The sequence below is a fragment of the Juglans regia genome, chromosome 4 (genome assembly GCF_001411555.2).
Source record: "Juglans regia cultivar Chandler chromosome 4, Walnut 2.0, whole genome shotgun sequence".
In the NCBI taxonomy this organism is placed as follows: domain Eukaryota; kingdom Viridiplantae; phylum Streptophyta; class Magnoliopsida; order Fagales; family Juglandaceae; genus Juglans; species Juglans regia.
Window position 1 is genome coordinate 28,704,907 of NC_049904.1, and position 18,502 is coordinate 28,723,408.

The 18,502-nt window shown below is 31.2% G+C and overlaps 1 protein-coding gene across 1 annotated transcript; it reads left to right on the forward strand.

Annotated features, from left to right (window-relative positions):
• The first annotated feature begins 11,806 nt into the window (after nucleotides 1-11,806).
• Nucleotides 11,807-13,090, forward strand: LOC108984961. Its single transcript, XM_018957071.2, has one exon. The coding sequence runs from the start codon at nucleotides 11,988-11,990 to the stop codon at nucleotides 12,900-12,902; it is 915 nt and encodes a 304-aa protein (XP_018812616.2). The 5' UTR covers nucleotides 11,807-11,987; the 3' UTR covers nucleotides 12,903-13,090.
• The last annotated feature ends 5,412 nt before the right edge of the window (nucleotides 13,091-18,502 follow it).

The window sequence follows — 18,502 nt, forward strand, 5'->3', positions numbered from 1 at the left end:
GGTATGATTAAAAAATTATAATTTGAAAATATTTCAATTTTATAATAATTTTTATTCAACCGTTATATTTCATTTTTTAAAATCTAATAATTATTTAATCGGAAAGTACATCTCTATTATTTACAAACTTTATTATTAATATTCATAAAATTTTAATTTCATTTTGTTCTTGAAGCATATTTTAAAATATAAGTTTATGCACAATATTAATTTTATTGAATGTATACTTTATTTTATCAAATTATTTAATTAAATTTTCGATTTTTAAAAATTTTAATATTTTACTAATTGATTATGTATAATTATATGGGTAAAACTGTAAATATTGATGTAAGTATTTATATATAGAACTAAATTTGTCGGTAGAATTTTATGAGTAATTTTATAACAATTTTTAAATTTTTTTTTCTATAAACATGCATATGTAACTAATAAGATATAACATTTAAATATGTTGGAATAACATTTAATTTGAAATTATAATTTAATACAGCTCAAAGTTCAAACAGAATAAATATTGAATAAATGATATTAAATAATTAATTTAAAAGATTCTAAAATCAGAGAAGCAAAATAAACTATTTCAGTTATTAGTTCATAGTATGAAACTAAAAAGTTAAAAGATCCATACTTTTGATATTTTTATAAGCAGCTAGTTGTTGAAATATTTTGTTTCCACTTTCAATTTCACGGAACTCAACCTATATAAAAAATTCAACAATATAAAATTCTAGTAAGAATAAAAGTAGAGTTGTAAAGAAAAAAAAAATTACTATTATTTAATATTTTCAGATGGAAAATTGTAAATAATACAACATATAAATAGTTAATATTTCATTTTATTCGGAAAACATTTTATTTCTAAACACTTTCTCTCTCTCTTACGCGATTCCGGAGCTCGGCTCCTCTCCTCCAGCGCAGCCCGTTGCCGCCGAGCGCCGGCCATCATCACCGCCAACACCGGCGTGTTCCCCTCACGCCGATGAGCATCCCTGGCACCACCAATGTTCCCCACGTGCAGCCATGGATCTCCTCCGTGGAAAGAGAACCGAAATGGGTTTCTCCCATTTATGTGGTTTTCCGCCGCCGTACGCGGCCACCGAAGGGCACGACCACCACCGAGGAGTCCCCCTCAAGGTGGCGATCATCCCACCCACCTTCGAAGGCCGCCACGCGCAGCCCTCCGTCTCCCCCGCGGAAACCGAACGAAAATGGATTTCACCCATTTGTTTCATGTCGCGCCGCCGTACGTCGCCACCGAAGCTCACGGCCACCACCGAGGAGTCCCCCTCAAGGCGGCGACCATCGCACCCACCTTCGGAGTCCCCCACGCGCAGCCCTCCGTCTCCCTCCGTCTCCCCCACTCAAAGGCACACGGACAAACAGAAACATATATGCGAGAACCAGAAAAGAGAAAAACAAAGTTAGAGGTGAAATTAGAAGTGAACGGCGTACCAACGGCGAGAAGAAATCTCAGGAGCACGGGAAATTTTTTTCTTCCTCGAGTTGAGTTTGAGAATTGTTCTGTAAATGTGAATTGTGTGTAGATCAGATATTTCATCTCTTATATGTGAAGATCAGATATTTTACATGTATGTAAGGATTAGATATTTTTAATGTGTAAATGATGCTAACCGAACGAAGAGGAAGACTGAAATTCGAACTGAATTTCAGAAGGTAACGAGAAAAGCCAACGGGAAAAAGAAAACGGTGCCACTGTTCACTACTGTTCATCTTTATACGTGCTTTTAAGTATTAGGAAGATATATATATATATATATATATATGAAAAATGTTAAATATATTTAAGAAAAATTTACAAAAAATTTATTTCTTCTACATATCCGTTATTGATACATTTAAAATCATAAAATTTAAAATTTGAATTTAAAAAGAAAATTAACAAAATGAGTCTTATAAATAAAAATGTAAGTACATGTAGTACTACTCTATATATATATATATATTGTTTAATTATTAGCTATATATATATGATCTTGGTATGCCAACTTTGACAATCTAACTAGGAAAAAAAGTCTTGATCCCCCGTGTGTTCTTCCTATATAAAACTAGCTGAAGCCGCGGTCTTGATCTTCAAGTTATGATCAATTAATATTACATTATCAAACTACATAAATAAAATTAATTAGAAGGCGTGCGTTTATAAATTAAAAATGTTAATTAATAATCATGACTTACCCTAGCTAGCAGTAACTCATAAGTACTAGTACTCAATTGCCACGATATATAATAATATCATGATGATCATGAAAATATTAACTATTATGACAATGATAATAAATATTTTATAATTAGTACCATATTTGGGTCGTTGCTGGAGACTAAAATTATCTTCAAGGTTGGGCTGATCAGCTTGGTCGTCTGGCTACTGTTGGTCGAGACGATGTGGAAAATTTAAAAGTAGTGGATCGGGCCGCAAGGTTCTACTAGACGTTGGATGTTGATAATCTTCTTCCACCTCAGAGAATGGAAATATTAATTGTTCCATTACTTCATGTCTATGTTCATATCGATGATGATGAATTGATGATGATGATCAATGCTACTCTTTGGTACTGCCATAGCCGTAATTTGCTGTAATTTGCTGCTGATACTTCAGTAGTACTGCAGTTAGGAGTGTAATCGGTCCGGTTCAGTTTTGGACAAAATCTAAGATCGAACCAGTATGTACAGGTTTTGTATTTTTCAAAACCAATTACGTACCGGTTATCCTCCTAAACCGGTACTTCCGGTTTTACCAGTTTCCGGTCTGGTCCGGTCCGATCCGGTTTTCCGGTTTTTTTAAAATGTAAATTTCACAATTTATCATTAAAAAATTTTTTATAAAAAAAAAACTTTTAGTATTAATTATAAGTATTAGTATTAGTTATAATCTTTTAGTAAAAACTTTTAGTATTAATTATAAGTATAACTATAATCTATAGTCTATATTAGACTATTAGTATTATTTATAAACTTATATATTAGTATTAACATTTAATGTAATAATTTATAAATTATAATACGAAATTATTTCCTATATATGTATGTATATATGAAATTATAAATTAATATTTAATGTATAAATTTATAATTATACATTATATATAAAACTTATTTATATTAATATTTAATATATATTTAAAATATTTTGTATAAAACTTATATATAAAAATATTATTTTTTATTTTTTTTAATCAACCGGTCCGGTCTGGTCCAAAAAATCTCAAAACTAGAACCGGTCGGTTTTTACATTTTAAAAATCGGTTCCGAACCGGACCGGTTCAAAACCGCTCCGGTCTGGTCCGGTCCGGATCAGTTTTCCGGTTTGAGTTTACATCCTTAACTGCAGCTGCCTGACTCTCATGATAATTAATCTAAACATATATGGTGCATGCCATGCATGCGCATTAATAATAAATTTTATCCCACAAGAATTTTTATTATATTTATATAATTAATTAGGATAAAATATCAAATTACTCATAACTCACCTACATGAATTCTGAATTAATTAAATAATTTGATAGTTTTATCATAAAGTTTAATATAAGATAGAATATATATCAAATTATAATAATAATATACCCTTTAAAATTATGTATTAAGTAAATAATTTGATAAATTCTATCATAAAGAATAATTGAATCTACTTGAATTAAAAATTTAGCCCACAGGCAATTTTTATATCATTAGATTCAATTTTTAAGCATGATTTACATTAGTAAAACATGAAATTTTATTTAGGCCTCAATTTTAACATAAACATGTAATCTATAATTTTATAATGTTGTACAACCTGTAAATTTCTCTAATATTCGTTGTGATATCTCCAAACTTAAGAGAGATAACTATAAGGTCTGAAAGGAGAGAGTTCTCCTTCATTTAGGGCGAATAGACATAGACTATGCTATTAGGAAAAACGAACCACTAGCACTCACTGATACCAGCACTGCAGTGGACATCACGCTTCATGAAAGATGAGAGAAATCTAATCTCCTGATCAGCATGATGTTCATTAAAACTAAAATTTCTGCTGACATTCGTGATTCTGTTGATCAACATGAAAAATTATGAGACTTGTTGAAAGCCATTGATGATCAATTTGTCACTTCAGACAAGGTACTAGCAAGCACCTTAATCATGAAGTTCTCATCCCTAAGGCTCACCAGTGTGAAAGGTGTGCACGAGCACATCATACAAATAAGGGACAATATGGCTTAATTGAAAAAACTCGAGGTTGAAATGTTAAAGTCATTCCTGGTACACTACATCCTGAACACCCTTCCGCACCAATACGGACCTTTCAAAATCTCATACAACACACATAAAAATAATTGATCAATTAATGAACTCATACTCATGTGTATTTAAAAGAAAAAAAGACTGGTGATGGAACTGGGAGAAAGTGCAATTCTAGCAATGCGTGAAAAGGAAAAATCTCAAGCTAATAAGAAAGAGAAAGGTAAAATACCTCCCTAAGCTGATATCAAGAAAGATTCCAAATGTTTCTTCTGTAAAAAGAAGGGATACATGAAGAAATAATTCGTCAAATTTCAGAAATTGATTGTAGACAAAATTAATCCAACCTTGTTTGTTTTTTTATGAATCTAATATGTTTAATGTCAATATTAACACATGGTTGATTGATTCTGGATCAACAATTCACATTTTAAATTTCTTGCAAGATTTGCAATACCTAAATAAGCCAGTGGAAAGTAAGCAAAGCTTCTTATCAGAAAATAAGATGGGCTTGCATGTGGAAACTATAGGAACATGCTATTTAACTTTAAGTAGTTGCTTTGTTTTAAAGTTAGAAAAGACCTTTTATGTTCCAAGTTTTTCTAGAAACTTGATTTCAATTTCAAGACTTGTACCTTTTGGATATTCCTTTAATTTTTCAGAAACATCTTTCAGTTTATTTTATAAATCTGATTGTGTTGGGAATGATACTTTGTTCGATAGTTTTTACGGCCTTAATTTATAAAATAATGCCACTTATGATTCAATGCATGTTCGCACTGTACTAAAATATGTGTTATTAATGAGGATTCCTCTAAATTATGGCACTGAAGATTAGATCATATCTTCATAGAAAGAATTAAAAGATTAGTAAATGAATGAGTACTTATTACTCTGAATTTTACTGATTTTGAGACTTGTGTGGACCTACATAAAGGGAAAGCAGACCAACAAGTCAAAGAAATGTACCAATAGGTGTTCAGACATATTAGAGATCATACATATTAATATATGTAGTCCAGTCATGGACTCACATGGTCAGAGATACTTCATCTCTTTTATAGATGATTACTCACGATATATGTATCTCTACATGCTTCATAAGTATAAGAACGAAACATTATATGCCTTTAAGATCTTTAAGGCTGAAGTAGAGAAACAATGCGGTAAGTAAATTAAGATGTTGAATTTAGAAAGAAGCGGAGACTATTATGGTAGATACACAAAGGATGGACAAGCACATGAGTCATTTGTAAAGTTTTTTCAAGAACGTGGGATTGTTGCCCAATACACCGTACCTGGTTCACTGGACCAGAATGGTGTAGCAGAAAGTAAAAACTGAACATTATTGGACATGGAACGGAGTATGCTTAGCAGCTCCAATCTTCCTAAATTCTTGTGGGCTGCAATACTTAAGACGACAATGTATATATTAAATCGAGTTCCAACCAAGGATGTTCCTAAAATGCCATTTGAATTATGGAAAGATTGAAAACCGAGTTTGCGACATATGCGCATTTAGGGATGCCCGTCTGAAGTGAGAATTTATAATCTACAAGAGAAGAAGCTGGACCCAAGGATCATTAAGAAGCTGGACCCAAGGATCATTAATGAGTATTTTATTGGATATGCTGAAAGGTTATAAATTTTATTGTCCATCTACAACACTAGGATTTTGAAATCAAGAAATGTAAAATTTCTTGAAAATGACTTGATCGGTGGGAGCAATCAAACCATGAACATAATTTCTGAGATTGATCATTCAAAATCTCAACTTTCTACCTCAAGTGATATATTTGTTATTGTTCACAGCACCCATCAAGTACAAATTGGTGTTGAACAACAAATCGTTGAAGTTAAACAAGCTGTTGACAATATTCCCACAGATCAGGTAGTTCAAGAGTTGCCAAGAATTTTTGAACAATGAGTTGAACCACATACTTCTCAAGAAGATGATAGTACAATATTAAGAATATCTATTAGACCAAAGAGATAAACAATTCTTGATGATTATATTGTGTATTTGCAAGAATCTGACTACAACATAGGAGCTGAAAATGATCTCTAGTCCTTTTCATAAGCCATGAGTTGCAAATAATCAGAATTATAGTATAATTCCATGAAGAAATAGATGAATTCTATAAAAAGTAACAGAGTCTGAGATCTTGTTGAGTTACCTAATGGTACAAAAGCCATTGGATGTAAATGAGTCTTTAAGACAAAGAAAGACTCATTGGACAACATTTAGAGATACAAAACAAGACTCGTTGCTAAAGGATTCACTCAGAAAGAATGAATCGATTACACGGAGACTTTCTCTCCTATATCTAAGAAATATTCATTGCGCGTTATTTTGGCATTAGTAGCCCATTTTGATTTGAAGTTGTAACAAATGGATGTAAAAACGATATTTCTCAATAGAAATCTAGAGGAGGAGGTTTACATGAAATAATCTGAACGATTCCCCTCTAGTAATGGTGAGCAATTGTTTGTAAGCTCAATAAATCCATATACGGTTTAAAACAAGCATCCCGCCATTGGTATTTAAAATTCCATAATATAATTTTTTCATTCGATTTTATAGAAAACATTATGGATCAACATATATACCAGAAGGTCAGTGGAAGTAAAATTTGTTTTCTTATTTTATATGTGGATGACATTTTGCTAGCAACCTATGATAAGGGTTTGCTGCATGAGGTGAAACAATTCATCTCTAAAAATTTTGATATGAAGGATATGGGTAAGACATCTTATGTCATTAACATTAAGATCCATAGAAACAAATTTCGAGGCATCTTGGGTCTATCTCAGGAAACCTATATTAATGAAATTTTAGAGAGATTTCGGATGAATGATTGTTCACCAAATGCAACTCCCATTATGAAGGTTGATAGACTCAATGTAAACCAATGTCCGAAGAATGACTTGGAACAAATGAAGAACATTATATATGTTTTTGCTGTCGGAAGCCTAATGTATACACAGGTCTGCAGAAGACCTGACATTGCATTTGCTGTGGGAATGTTAGGACGATATCAGAGTGATCCAGATTTAGACCACTAGAGAGCTGTAAAGAAAGAAATGAGGTACCTTCGAGGAACCAAAAAGTACATGCTTATGTATAGACGGACGAATAATCTGGAAGTAATTGACTACTCAGATTCTGACTTTATTAACTGTGTTGATTCATGCAAATCAACATCAAGATACATTTTTATGATGGCTAGTGGATCTGTATCATGGAAGAGTGCCAAGCAGACCTTGACTGCCACTTCAATTATGGAAGCCGAGCTCGTCTCTTATTTTGAGGCTATTTCACATGGTGTATGATTTAAGAGTTTCATTTCTGGGTTTAGAATTATGGATTCTATCTCTAGGCCATTGAGAACGCGTCATGCCTAAGAACAACAAAAGTGAGAGTCGAAGTAAATACATCAACATTAAGTATTTAGCCATAAGGGAACGTGTTAAAGAAAAGAAAGTGGTTATTGAGCACATCAGCACTGAGTTGATGATCGCTAATCCTTTAACTAAGGGCATGCCACCGTTAAATTCAATGATCATGTAGTGAATATGAGACTCGGTTCCATTATTTAGTTTTTCATTGTACGGACAATGTTATTTTAATGAAATTCCTAGTTATTGTAATTTTTTCTCATATTTATGTGCACCTTAATTTAATTTTGAAAAAATTCATCTGTGTTGGATTAAGAATAAACATAGGGTTTATTTATTAAAAAATTATTGCCACATAAATTATAATATTTAAGAAATGAATACATAGTAATACATGGAAGGTAATACTCGTCATTAGAGGACTTATCACCATGATTCATGTATTTATTACTTAATACAGATTATTGATGGGTTGAGAATGAGATATTAGATTAGAAGTGTGAACCAAGTGGGAGAATGTTATCTTAGTGATTCACGTAGCCAACGAAAGCTTGATGGAAGATTGGCTATAAATACTCTGGTTTGATCTCCAAACTCAATTACCTAATCTCATTCAGTTTTACACCATTTAAATAGAATTAATAGAGTTTTGGAAGTGCCAAAATGAGAGAGAAACGGTGAGAGAGTGTGAGTAAGCATCAATGACCGGAGGTACATTTTCTTGAGCATTTTAATTTTCTATTCTTTTTTAAGTGTTTAATTCTGCATTAAGAATCATTATTAAGCTTTCATTAATGCATGCATGCGTAGTAAGTATCAATTTGAAAAATTATTTCATGAATGATTTTTCTCTTATCCCACTTTCTTTAATACACTATTTAAAATGTGGCATCTTATCACCCTTAATTGATGCCTAAACCAGAGCCACCAAATTGAAAAAATTAGAAAGAATAATGAAAACACGCACAACACTCGCCTGTAATTAGAATTATAACTAGCTAGACCATATCAACCATTTATATATAGAAATTAAGAACAAATTAGAAATTAAATATCATGGGCTTCGTCATCATCTTACCATTTTTTTCATTTCAAGCAATTTATGATTACTAGCTAGTATACGTACCCAGTTTTAAGACTTCTGCTAGTTTTATCTGTATATTGTCGAATATTTCAGGCGTACTTGATAGGCCAGTTTCATCCAGCTCCAAGCATCCATGTACATGCAGTACTGACTGGAAGCTAGTGTGTGTGTGTGTGTGTGTGAGAGAGAGAGAGAGAGAGAGTTTGAAGGGAATAGGCCGGTTGGCAGTAATTTCTTAAAGTATGAATTAAAAAGACAGGCAAAAAGCTGGAAACCGTACTAGTAATTCTTCATTCATTTTCCTTCTAATTAATTGGATTTCTTTTTGTTTTTCAAACGTACGTACTACGTGATCATGCATGTTCATGCATGATTAGGCACTTGCCACCCTAAAATAAGTTAATTGGATATACATACTTGCCTGCATGCATGTTATACAATATTACCAGTACGTACGTGATTGTCTTCTTATTTCATTTATGAGATTTCATACTTATATATATATATATATATTAATAGAAAGATCAAACTTATACGTACATGCATGATCACATGATTAATCGTGTAAATTAATATATATTTAGATCATAGAAATTGATGAATTAGCATCGATCCCTATTTTTCTTTTCTATCTGATCAATTGGTATGAAATCCATATTACATTCATAGTGCGTCTTTATAATGCACATGAATTATGCTTACTATATAATTTATCATAAGAAATTTAAAAAAATTATAAATTAACATGATTTAATATATATAGTGCACCATCTGCTTGATTATAAAATTAGCTTTAAATTAAAGCTTACTTATCTCACTAGCTAATCATATCAATGTACAAGCTGCTGGTAATTTTTGTAATTCTTTTTGAACGTGCATGCAGTACCAAGCAATATTAATTCTCTTCCTGATCAATATATATATATATATATATATATATATCCATTTACTTTTTTTTTAAATGAAAATATCCATTTACTTTGATAGTACAACTACCTATGGAAATTCAAAAGTAGAAATTAAGAAGTGCATGTATTTAGTCAGTACTATAAGAAAAACAGATATTTATAACCAATTTTTTAACGATAAAAATGACCATTTACAACGAAAATAAACTCATTTTAGCTGAAAATAACTGGTCGCAAATAAACAGTTTTCTTGTAGTGGGCATAATTATTTTTAACTGTTATGACAATTGAAAACTTGATTATAGAATAATCAATTAAGTTGATATATATATATATATATATAATTGGCTCTATTTTGAAGTAAATTGACCATACATATGAATTTGTTTTTCTTTTGCTAGCTTCTGCGCCTTAAAAAGTTTCACTATTGAGCTAAAATAATTATCTGTTTATTTATTTGGTTAAATTGGCTTAAAATAATCTATTTTCTTTTTGTTTAAACAAACAACAAAAGTCCGTGCGCTAATACGTACGTCGTACATAAATAAGAATGATCCGAAAAGTAAGTTCACGTAAAAGATACATGACTCCCACATTATCGATATGATATTATATAATAATTAAGAACATTCGAATTATTCGAATTCGAATTTGAGATTTTTTCAATTTGATATTATTTTTCATACTTGATTTAATATTCTTTAGCCACACCAGCTAATGGTTCGAATAAATTTTAACTATCTTCATAAATCAATCACATAAATATAAATGCACTAAAAAATATAAATCACAGTAAAACAAAGAGCAATGCTACGTACAGTCTCTATTTGGGGACTGCAATATAAATCTAGACAATTTTATCTTTAAAATTTTTTAAAAATATAAAAATATTCCTCCTAAAATGATATTTTTTTTCATTTAATAAAGAGTCTGCACATACAGCCCCCAAGTAAGGACTGCAAATAAAATTTCTCTAAAATAAATTCAAAAAGAAAAATTTTATTCGTCATCTTTATATTATATTTTTTTCTCTTTTATTGAATGTATAATATATGAATAACGAGTTGAAAATTTTAATAAGTTTAAAAAAAATAAAAAAAATGTGACGATATAGTATATGAAAATTATGAGCAGCAAAACTCAAAGGCATTGCAAGAATTCAGACAACAAAGCAAGTCAGCCCAACACCCCGGATCACACTCGTGCCCACATTAAACAGCAGCCCCAAACCGGCATCCCAGAGATCTCCAGCATTTTCATTTTATTAGCCAAATTCATTTTTAAATTTTAGTTAATATTATATGAATTTATAATTATCTAGTCTATTTAAATTTAATTTTTATATTAGATTATTCATTTACTCTCTATAAAAAATAAAATATTATTAATTTTTTAATTTATCTATTTAATTTATTTTTATCACATTTCGTAGTTAATATTACAAAAGTATTATTAAATGTTAATAATAATTATATTCTAATTATATTGTAAATGTTAAATGTTAATTATATTATAACTAATTTAATTTATTTGCTTGGGGTTAAAAACTAGTATTTTAATGTTTGATGAAGAAACTGTGGTTAGCTATATTTAGTGAAGTACCGTAGTTGAAATCTAAATTATTTTTGATACAAATTATCTAAATTTTAGCTATTCTTCAATTTTAGTCAAAGCAATGAGGATGCTCTCATAACATTATCATATGTTTCCTATAATATTTATTAGAATTTGGTTAGAAATTACACTTTTTATAATTTTTTTAAAATTTTATTTATCTTTAAAAAATCTCCTATATTCTATTAAAATAGAATAATTTAAGATGTGTGCAGTTACTCTCTAAATTACGGACTCGTTTGGATTCGTAAGTCATCTCAGCTCATCTCAACTCATCTCAGCTCATCTCAACTCATCTCAACTCATCTCACTACTATTCAGCAACTTTAACTCACAAATCTCACTACTATTCACAACTCATCTCATTACTATTCACAATCCATCTCAACTCATCTCAAATCATCTCAAGTCATCTTCGAATCCAAACGTCTCCTACATCTTAAAATCAAAACTTAATTTAGAAAACCGGACGTAGATGATTAGTTTAAAGGGAATGGGATGGAATGCTCTTCGCTTTTCATTCTTTTTTTCCTATAATTTGGCTAAGGATTAGTTTTAGGGATGCGGATGGGATGCTATAGGGAAGACGTGACCTCCTCGTCAATCATTCAACAGTACCAGCATTTGTTTCTCCCTCCTCTCGCCTCCTGAAATTTCTTCTAGCAACACCTCTCTCCCTGCCCTCCATTTTTGTCTCTGATCCATTCTAAGCTGACCCATTACCTGGTTTCCATCAAACTATGGATCTAGCCCCGGAAGAGCTCCAATTCCTAAAACTCCCAGATATCCTCAGAGAAGCAGTCGCCATCCCCAAACATTGCCCAAATACCTTCTACCTCATCACCCTGACCGTTATCTTCCCTCTCTCCTTTGCCAGCCTAGCTCAGCCTCTCTTCACCGACTCACTCTTAGCTCACCTCCAGACTTACCCACAAGCCGACCCGTCCCAGACCAGCCATGAATCGACCCTCCTCCTACTCTTCCAGTTCTTCTACCTCTGCTTCCTTACTGCCTTCTCCCTTGTCCCCACCGCCGCCGTTGTCTACACTGTCGCCTCCCTCTATTCCTCGAAGCCCGTCTCCTTCTCCTCCACAATGTCTGCCATTCCCAAGGTCTTCAAGCGCTTATTCGTAACATTTGTCTGTGTTGCTCTTTTGTTGATTGCCTACAATTTTGTGCTCTTTACTTTCTTTGTGATAATAGCCACTGCTGATAGTACCAGTGGCAGATTTTTGCTTTTTCTTTCTTCGGCGGCCGTCCTCTTGCTCTTTCTTCTTGTTGATGTCTATATGAGCGCCTTGTGGCACCTGGCCAGCGTGGTTTCGGTGCTGGAACCGGTACACGGTTTCGCCGCAGTGAAGAAGAGCCGTGAATTGCTGAAGGGGAAGACTCGTTACGCCTTTACGCTCGTTTTCCTAATTTTGGCAATCTGCTTCGTTATTGGGGTCGTGTTTGGCTTGGTGGTGGTGCACGGAGGGAACAATTATGGGGTTTTTGTGAGGATTGTGGTGGGTGGTTTCTTGGTGTTTGTTGTGGTGATTGTGAATTTGGTGGGGTTGTTGGTACAGAGCGTGTTTTACTATGTTTGCAAGAGCTATCATCATCAGGGGATTGATAAGAACGCTTTGCATGATCATCTTGGGGAGTATCTCTGAAGAGCAGCATTCAAATGGAGAATTTGGAAATCTGAGATGGGGGCGAGCAACCTGACAAAGATGAATTATTCGCATGTGAGTTTATGAGCACTAAATTATATGTAACTTTATAAATTTTATATTCGTGATTACAGGAATGGTCGCAGTTGAATAAGCGCCGTATAATTTTTTTTTTTTAAATGTATAAATAGGATATAATAATTTTTTAACAGCGAAGTTTACTCTTTTTTAAAATGACTGTACAACGCTTGCACACTCTACAACTGCATGTAATATTACAAAAAAAGTAAAACCTTTCGATTCGATGCAAATTTACTGACAAAATATATAGTACCTTAGTTGTTTGGTTCCTACTTCTAACAACTAGCTATTTGAGTGAGTCTTATAATGTTTAGAACTTTGGATATTGAGATGAAATGAGATGATTTTAGATGAGTTAAATAAAATATTACTAAAATATTATTTTTTAATATTATTATTATTTTGAAATTTGAAAAAGTTGAATTATTTATTATATTTTATGTAAAAATTTAATAAAATTATAATGAAGAGATGAGATGGTTTCTCTATCCAAACAAGCCCTTAGTTGTTTTGGATTGATAAGTTTTAGATCATTTTCGGGACTGGTGGGAGAGCTTTAGGTGGTTTGGAAACTGTGATGGACTTTGGAAACTCTGATACGATGCATATCTTTGTGTTCTATATATACGTTCTCTAAATAAGGTATTTTTCTCATGTGATCAAAGGGGGAAGAGTCTGATCATTGTGGTGAGACGAGTTCACTTTCCTGCTGCATATATCATAACTATGGTTTTCTCTCTTTTCTTACCTACTATTCTGGTTCTAAAATATATAGTTTTTGATGTTTATCGAGGATTCCACTTATTGTTGCTGTGATGTTTGCCTGAAGAAGTTCAAAGCTAAATCTGCTAACACAAAGATCTGTTCATTGGATTTTCTCTCTTTATATCGTTTGAGACACTCTTGGAGATATGTTGTGATCAATTATCATTGATCAGGGAGAGTAATTTAGGCTATACATTGTGATGGATTTGGAAATTTGTTGTTATTGTTGTTTTAGACTCCACGATTATCTACAGACTACGATAGTTTTAGATTGGAAAATTGAATTGCATCCATTGACACATATGGTAGAACAAAATAACACTTCATGTTGTAAACGAGAGAATTACATACATGTTTTAGCTTTGTTTTAGTTTTTTACATCCACAAAAAAATTATACAAAATAATCCTACAGACTAACGTGATTTTATCTGATCTGTTAAATCTATTTTATAATAAAAGTAACTTTACAATCTAACGAATCACATCAAGCCCTATCAAATTGTGGGATTACTTTGGTGTAATCTTTTTGTAGTTAAAGTATTTATTTTTTTTATAAGTACTTTTGAGTTGAGTTTTGGTAAAAACATGGGGAATTTATTGTGAAATCTCGGGCTGAGGCCAAAACTTTTGGCACTGTTCATTACTGTTCACATCTCCATTGCTGAAATGATAACTACATAAGCTATTACAGCTTGCTCTTAGAAATCCCAACTGATGCAGCTCTAGACCTCCTTTCCACTGCCCGAGAGTATTGCTTCACTGCTTCTTTGGGCAATTTGCAGGAATGGCTCAGCCAGTCTCCTCCATCAACCACTAGGGTTGTTCCATTAATGTATTTTCCTAAAAGCACAAGACCATAATATTCTCAATGAATGGCAACATCAGGGAAAAAGCAAAAGAAAATGAAAGAAAAATGAGAGGATGTTAAATATTTTAACATGAACATTAATAATCAAATTTTTAATTTTCTATAATCCACAATAATAAAATAATAATAATTGAAAGACGTACATTTTTCCATCTATAATCTGATGAAGAATTTTACTGATTATGAGAGAATGATCACTCTAATAACTCCAATACTATTTAAAGATTTCTGGTCAACAAGAAATCTGTAGACTTTGTGTCCCACTGTGATTAAATATAGAGTAATCTTATCTCATTGGAGTTCTTATCCCATTGCGACTCATCAATTAAGTGATAAATATTGAACTATTTTAAACCCATCAGGATATGGGTGTGTGAGACATAGAGTTTAAATAAAACTCTTACATTTTCCCACTTGGCCCATACACCCATAAAATAATATTTTCCGTTCATGAGTTTATTACAAGAAATTAACCATACTACGCAAATTCATTTTCGGAAAACTTTCATAGCTCAAAATACATTATATGAGTTTCATTATATCAATGTCAAACTAGCTACCAATGCGAGTCATGGCGGTCCTCTGTTATATGACCAACAAATTACATTTCATGCACTACAATATCAGTAACTTAATTCAATATGTTCTTTAATTAGGATAATTAATGTTAATACTGTAATGTCTTGAGTTCCAATTCATGTCTATTGTAGATATTATTTTGTTATCATTCATCTACACAATTTAATGAACATATAAAATGGAAAGACAAAAAAAAAAGAAACAACCGTAATAAAATACTCAGCATATCAATGATCTCTTTAACATATTCACATCATCGGTATAAGCATATGACTCATCTTTTCAACATGTTATTTAAAGCATAATCATTAAAACACTATTATTATGGACATATTTGTTTCTGTATTTTCTCCTTAACACTTAGGTATTTAAAATTTCATTAAATACTTATCATTCGGAGAAAAATATTCTGAAAAATTATTGCAATATTTTCTTAGCAGTTTGGCTATAAGTCGACTATTTCAAGTCCTAAAATATATTTTATCAGTTAGATACCATACATTATAACCTCAAAACATACCACAAACTCATTCCTTATTGCACATGAAGCAATAAGAGATTATACTTTTTTATAAAATAACTCTACTAGATAGCAAAATACATAATGATCATAACTGTATTTTCCATCATTAGAGTAATCATACAAAATAGAGTCTGAATATCCAGTTACTTTAAGAGTATCAGTTTTTCTTAAGGCAATAATATAATCTTTAATTTCTTGCAAATAACCTTACACTATTTTCAAAGCTTTTGGGTCAAACATCCTTAAGTTACTTTGGTAACAACCAAGAATGCCAACTGAAAAATTGATATTCAATTTTATACAAGTTTGTGCAATCATTAGATTTATTATAAAAATCATATACAGAATTTCTTTAACAACCTAATCAATTCAAGAACACTGTAAAATACTAAGCATGTTATATTTTATTTTTAAAACATCTATTGAATAACAATTCTTCATGTAAAATCTTCCAAAACTTTGTGCAACTATTCTGAGACAATCCTAACAGTCATCATCTTGGCATTAAAATTCAATCTCATTTACGAATGATGTCTCATTCATAAATTTCATTGTTAAAGCTATTTAGAGACACAACTTTAATGTCATACTACAAACCACGGTTCATACTGGGTAAAAAGTCATATACATGCATGACCATAGATACACTAATCTTAGGGTATATACCTTAACAATAAATATTTTTCTTAAATAAAAAAACAGTATTTGTATTATCAAATTTCATATACCAATTTTTTAAAAATTTGTGACATTTTCTAAGTAATCATTTTATTTGTTTCTTGTAGACTTCAAACTTTGACTCTATAATTATTTTCACAACTATATTTTTGTAACTCTATACCATAATGAACTACTAATATCATAGTGATCCTTCATAAGTTCTTTTGGGTTTATTATAAATTTCTTTCTAATCAATACTCATTTGTGAGTGAAATCCTTAATTACAAGTCTGACTTCATATAGTTTAACATTAACTTTAAAGTCAGGGTTTTGTCTACTACATCCATTTACATTTGACTTTTTATACATTTCAGACAATGTAGACGAAATTACAAACTTTATATTGATTCATGGGTTTCAATCACTTTTTTATGCATCGTTCTTTTATAAAATCTCTTATTTCTATAACTTGTGAAAATAAATGCGAACCTTCATTTATTTCTATGTCAAATTCAAATTTTAAAAATACACCACATAACCTAACCAAAAATCAAATTAAGAATATCACATGAGATTAGCTGTTCTAATGTCTTTATGGCCGTGGTGCTTCTCTGACGGGCTAGACATTTGCTTGTTATTCCATGTTATCATCAAGATAATCATAAAATGAACTATAAGTATTTTTGAAGTACAAGAATGTAATTCACAACAATCGCATCTCTAGTTTCTATACTCCCACTGATTTTGCCAACCATAAGGAATTTGACATTTCAATCACTCAATCCTCTTCAATTTTACGTCATCTAAATAGAGTGATTAGAGTTTTGGAAGTGTGCCAAATCGAGAGAGAAATAGTGAGATAGTGTGAGTAAGCATCAATGGCCGGAATATGTTTTTTTTGGATATTTCAATTTTCAATTCTTTATTAAGTGTTTAATTCCGCATTTAGATTCGTTATTAAGCTTTCATTGCATGCATGCATAGTAAGTATCAATTTGAAAAATTATTTTATGAATGATTTTCCCCTAAAGTTACTACTCAGAATTAGGTGTAACGTACGTGAATGATTTTTCTCTCATCCCACTTTCGTTAATACGTACACTATTTAAAATGTGGCATCTTATCACCCTTAGTTGATGACTAAACCAGAGCCCCCAAATTGAAAAAATTAGAAAGAATAATGAAAACACGAACAACAATCGCTGCCTGCAGTATATTGTCGAAGAAAAAATCTATTCATCATCTTAATTTTTATCATCCTCACATTATCCCATAATGTGGCATTAGATGATAGGTTTACAAGTGAAATGTAATAAATAATTTTTAATCACTTAATGCCACATCATAAGATGATGGAAGGATGATGAAAATTGAGATGATGAGTAGTATTACTCATTGTCAAATATTTCAGGCGTACTTGATAGGCCAATTTTGTAGCTTCAGCTCCAAGCATCCATGTACATGCAATACTGATTGCAAGCTAGTGTGTGTATGTGAGCGAGAGAGAGTGAGAGTGATATGATAATTATTAAGGCGGCTGTACAGCCACCGCTACCTGTTAGTTATAGGATTATATATATATATATATATATATATATATATATATATATATATATTTTTAAATATTTTTAAATGTTTGTTTAAAAAATATAATATTATTAAAAAATACATTTAAAAAAAATAAAAATAAAAAATAGGAGTGGGAGCTATCCACAGTAGTAGCCCAGCGGGAAGTGTATCATTTCCGTAATAATTAAGAACATTCGAATTCAAATTTGAGATTTTTTGAATTTGATATATCACGAATGTCAAAAGATGTCCAAACTGAGATAAAATAAAATATTTTCTTTTCGACCATGATCTATATTTTTATAAACAAGTAATATTATTTTTCATACTTGATTTAATATTCTTAGCCACACCAGCTAATGGAATATTATATTTTAACTATCCTTATAAATCAATCACATATATAAAAATGCACTTAAAAATATAAATCATAGAAAAACAAATTTAAAAAGAAAAATCATATTCGTCATCTCAAAACACTACATACCACATTTGTTTTTATTTTTTTTCTCTTACTAAATATGTAGTATATGGATGATAAGTAGAAAATTAAT

What these genes read in the sequence shown, in the direction of transcription:
- LOC108984961 (XM_018957071.2), top strand. Translation starts at nt 11,988, where the DNA reads ATGGATCTAGCCCCGGAAGAGCTCCAATTCCTAAAACTCCCAGATATC.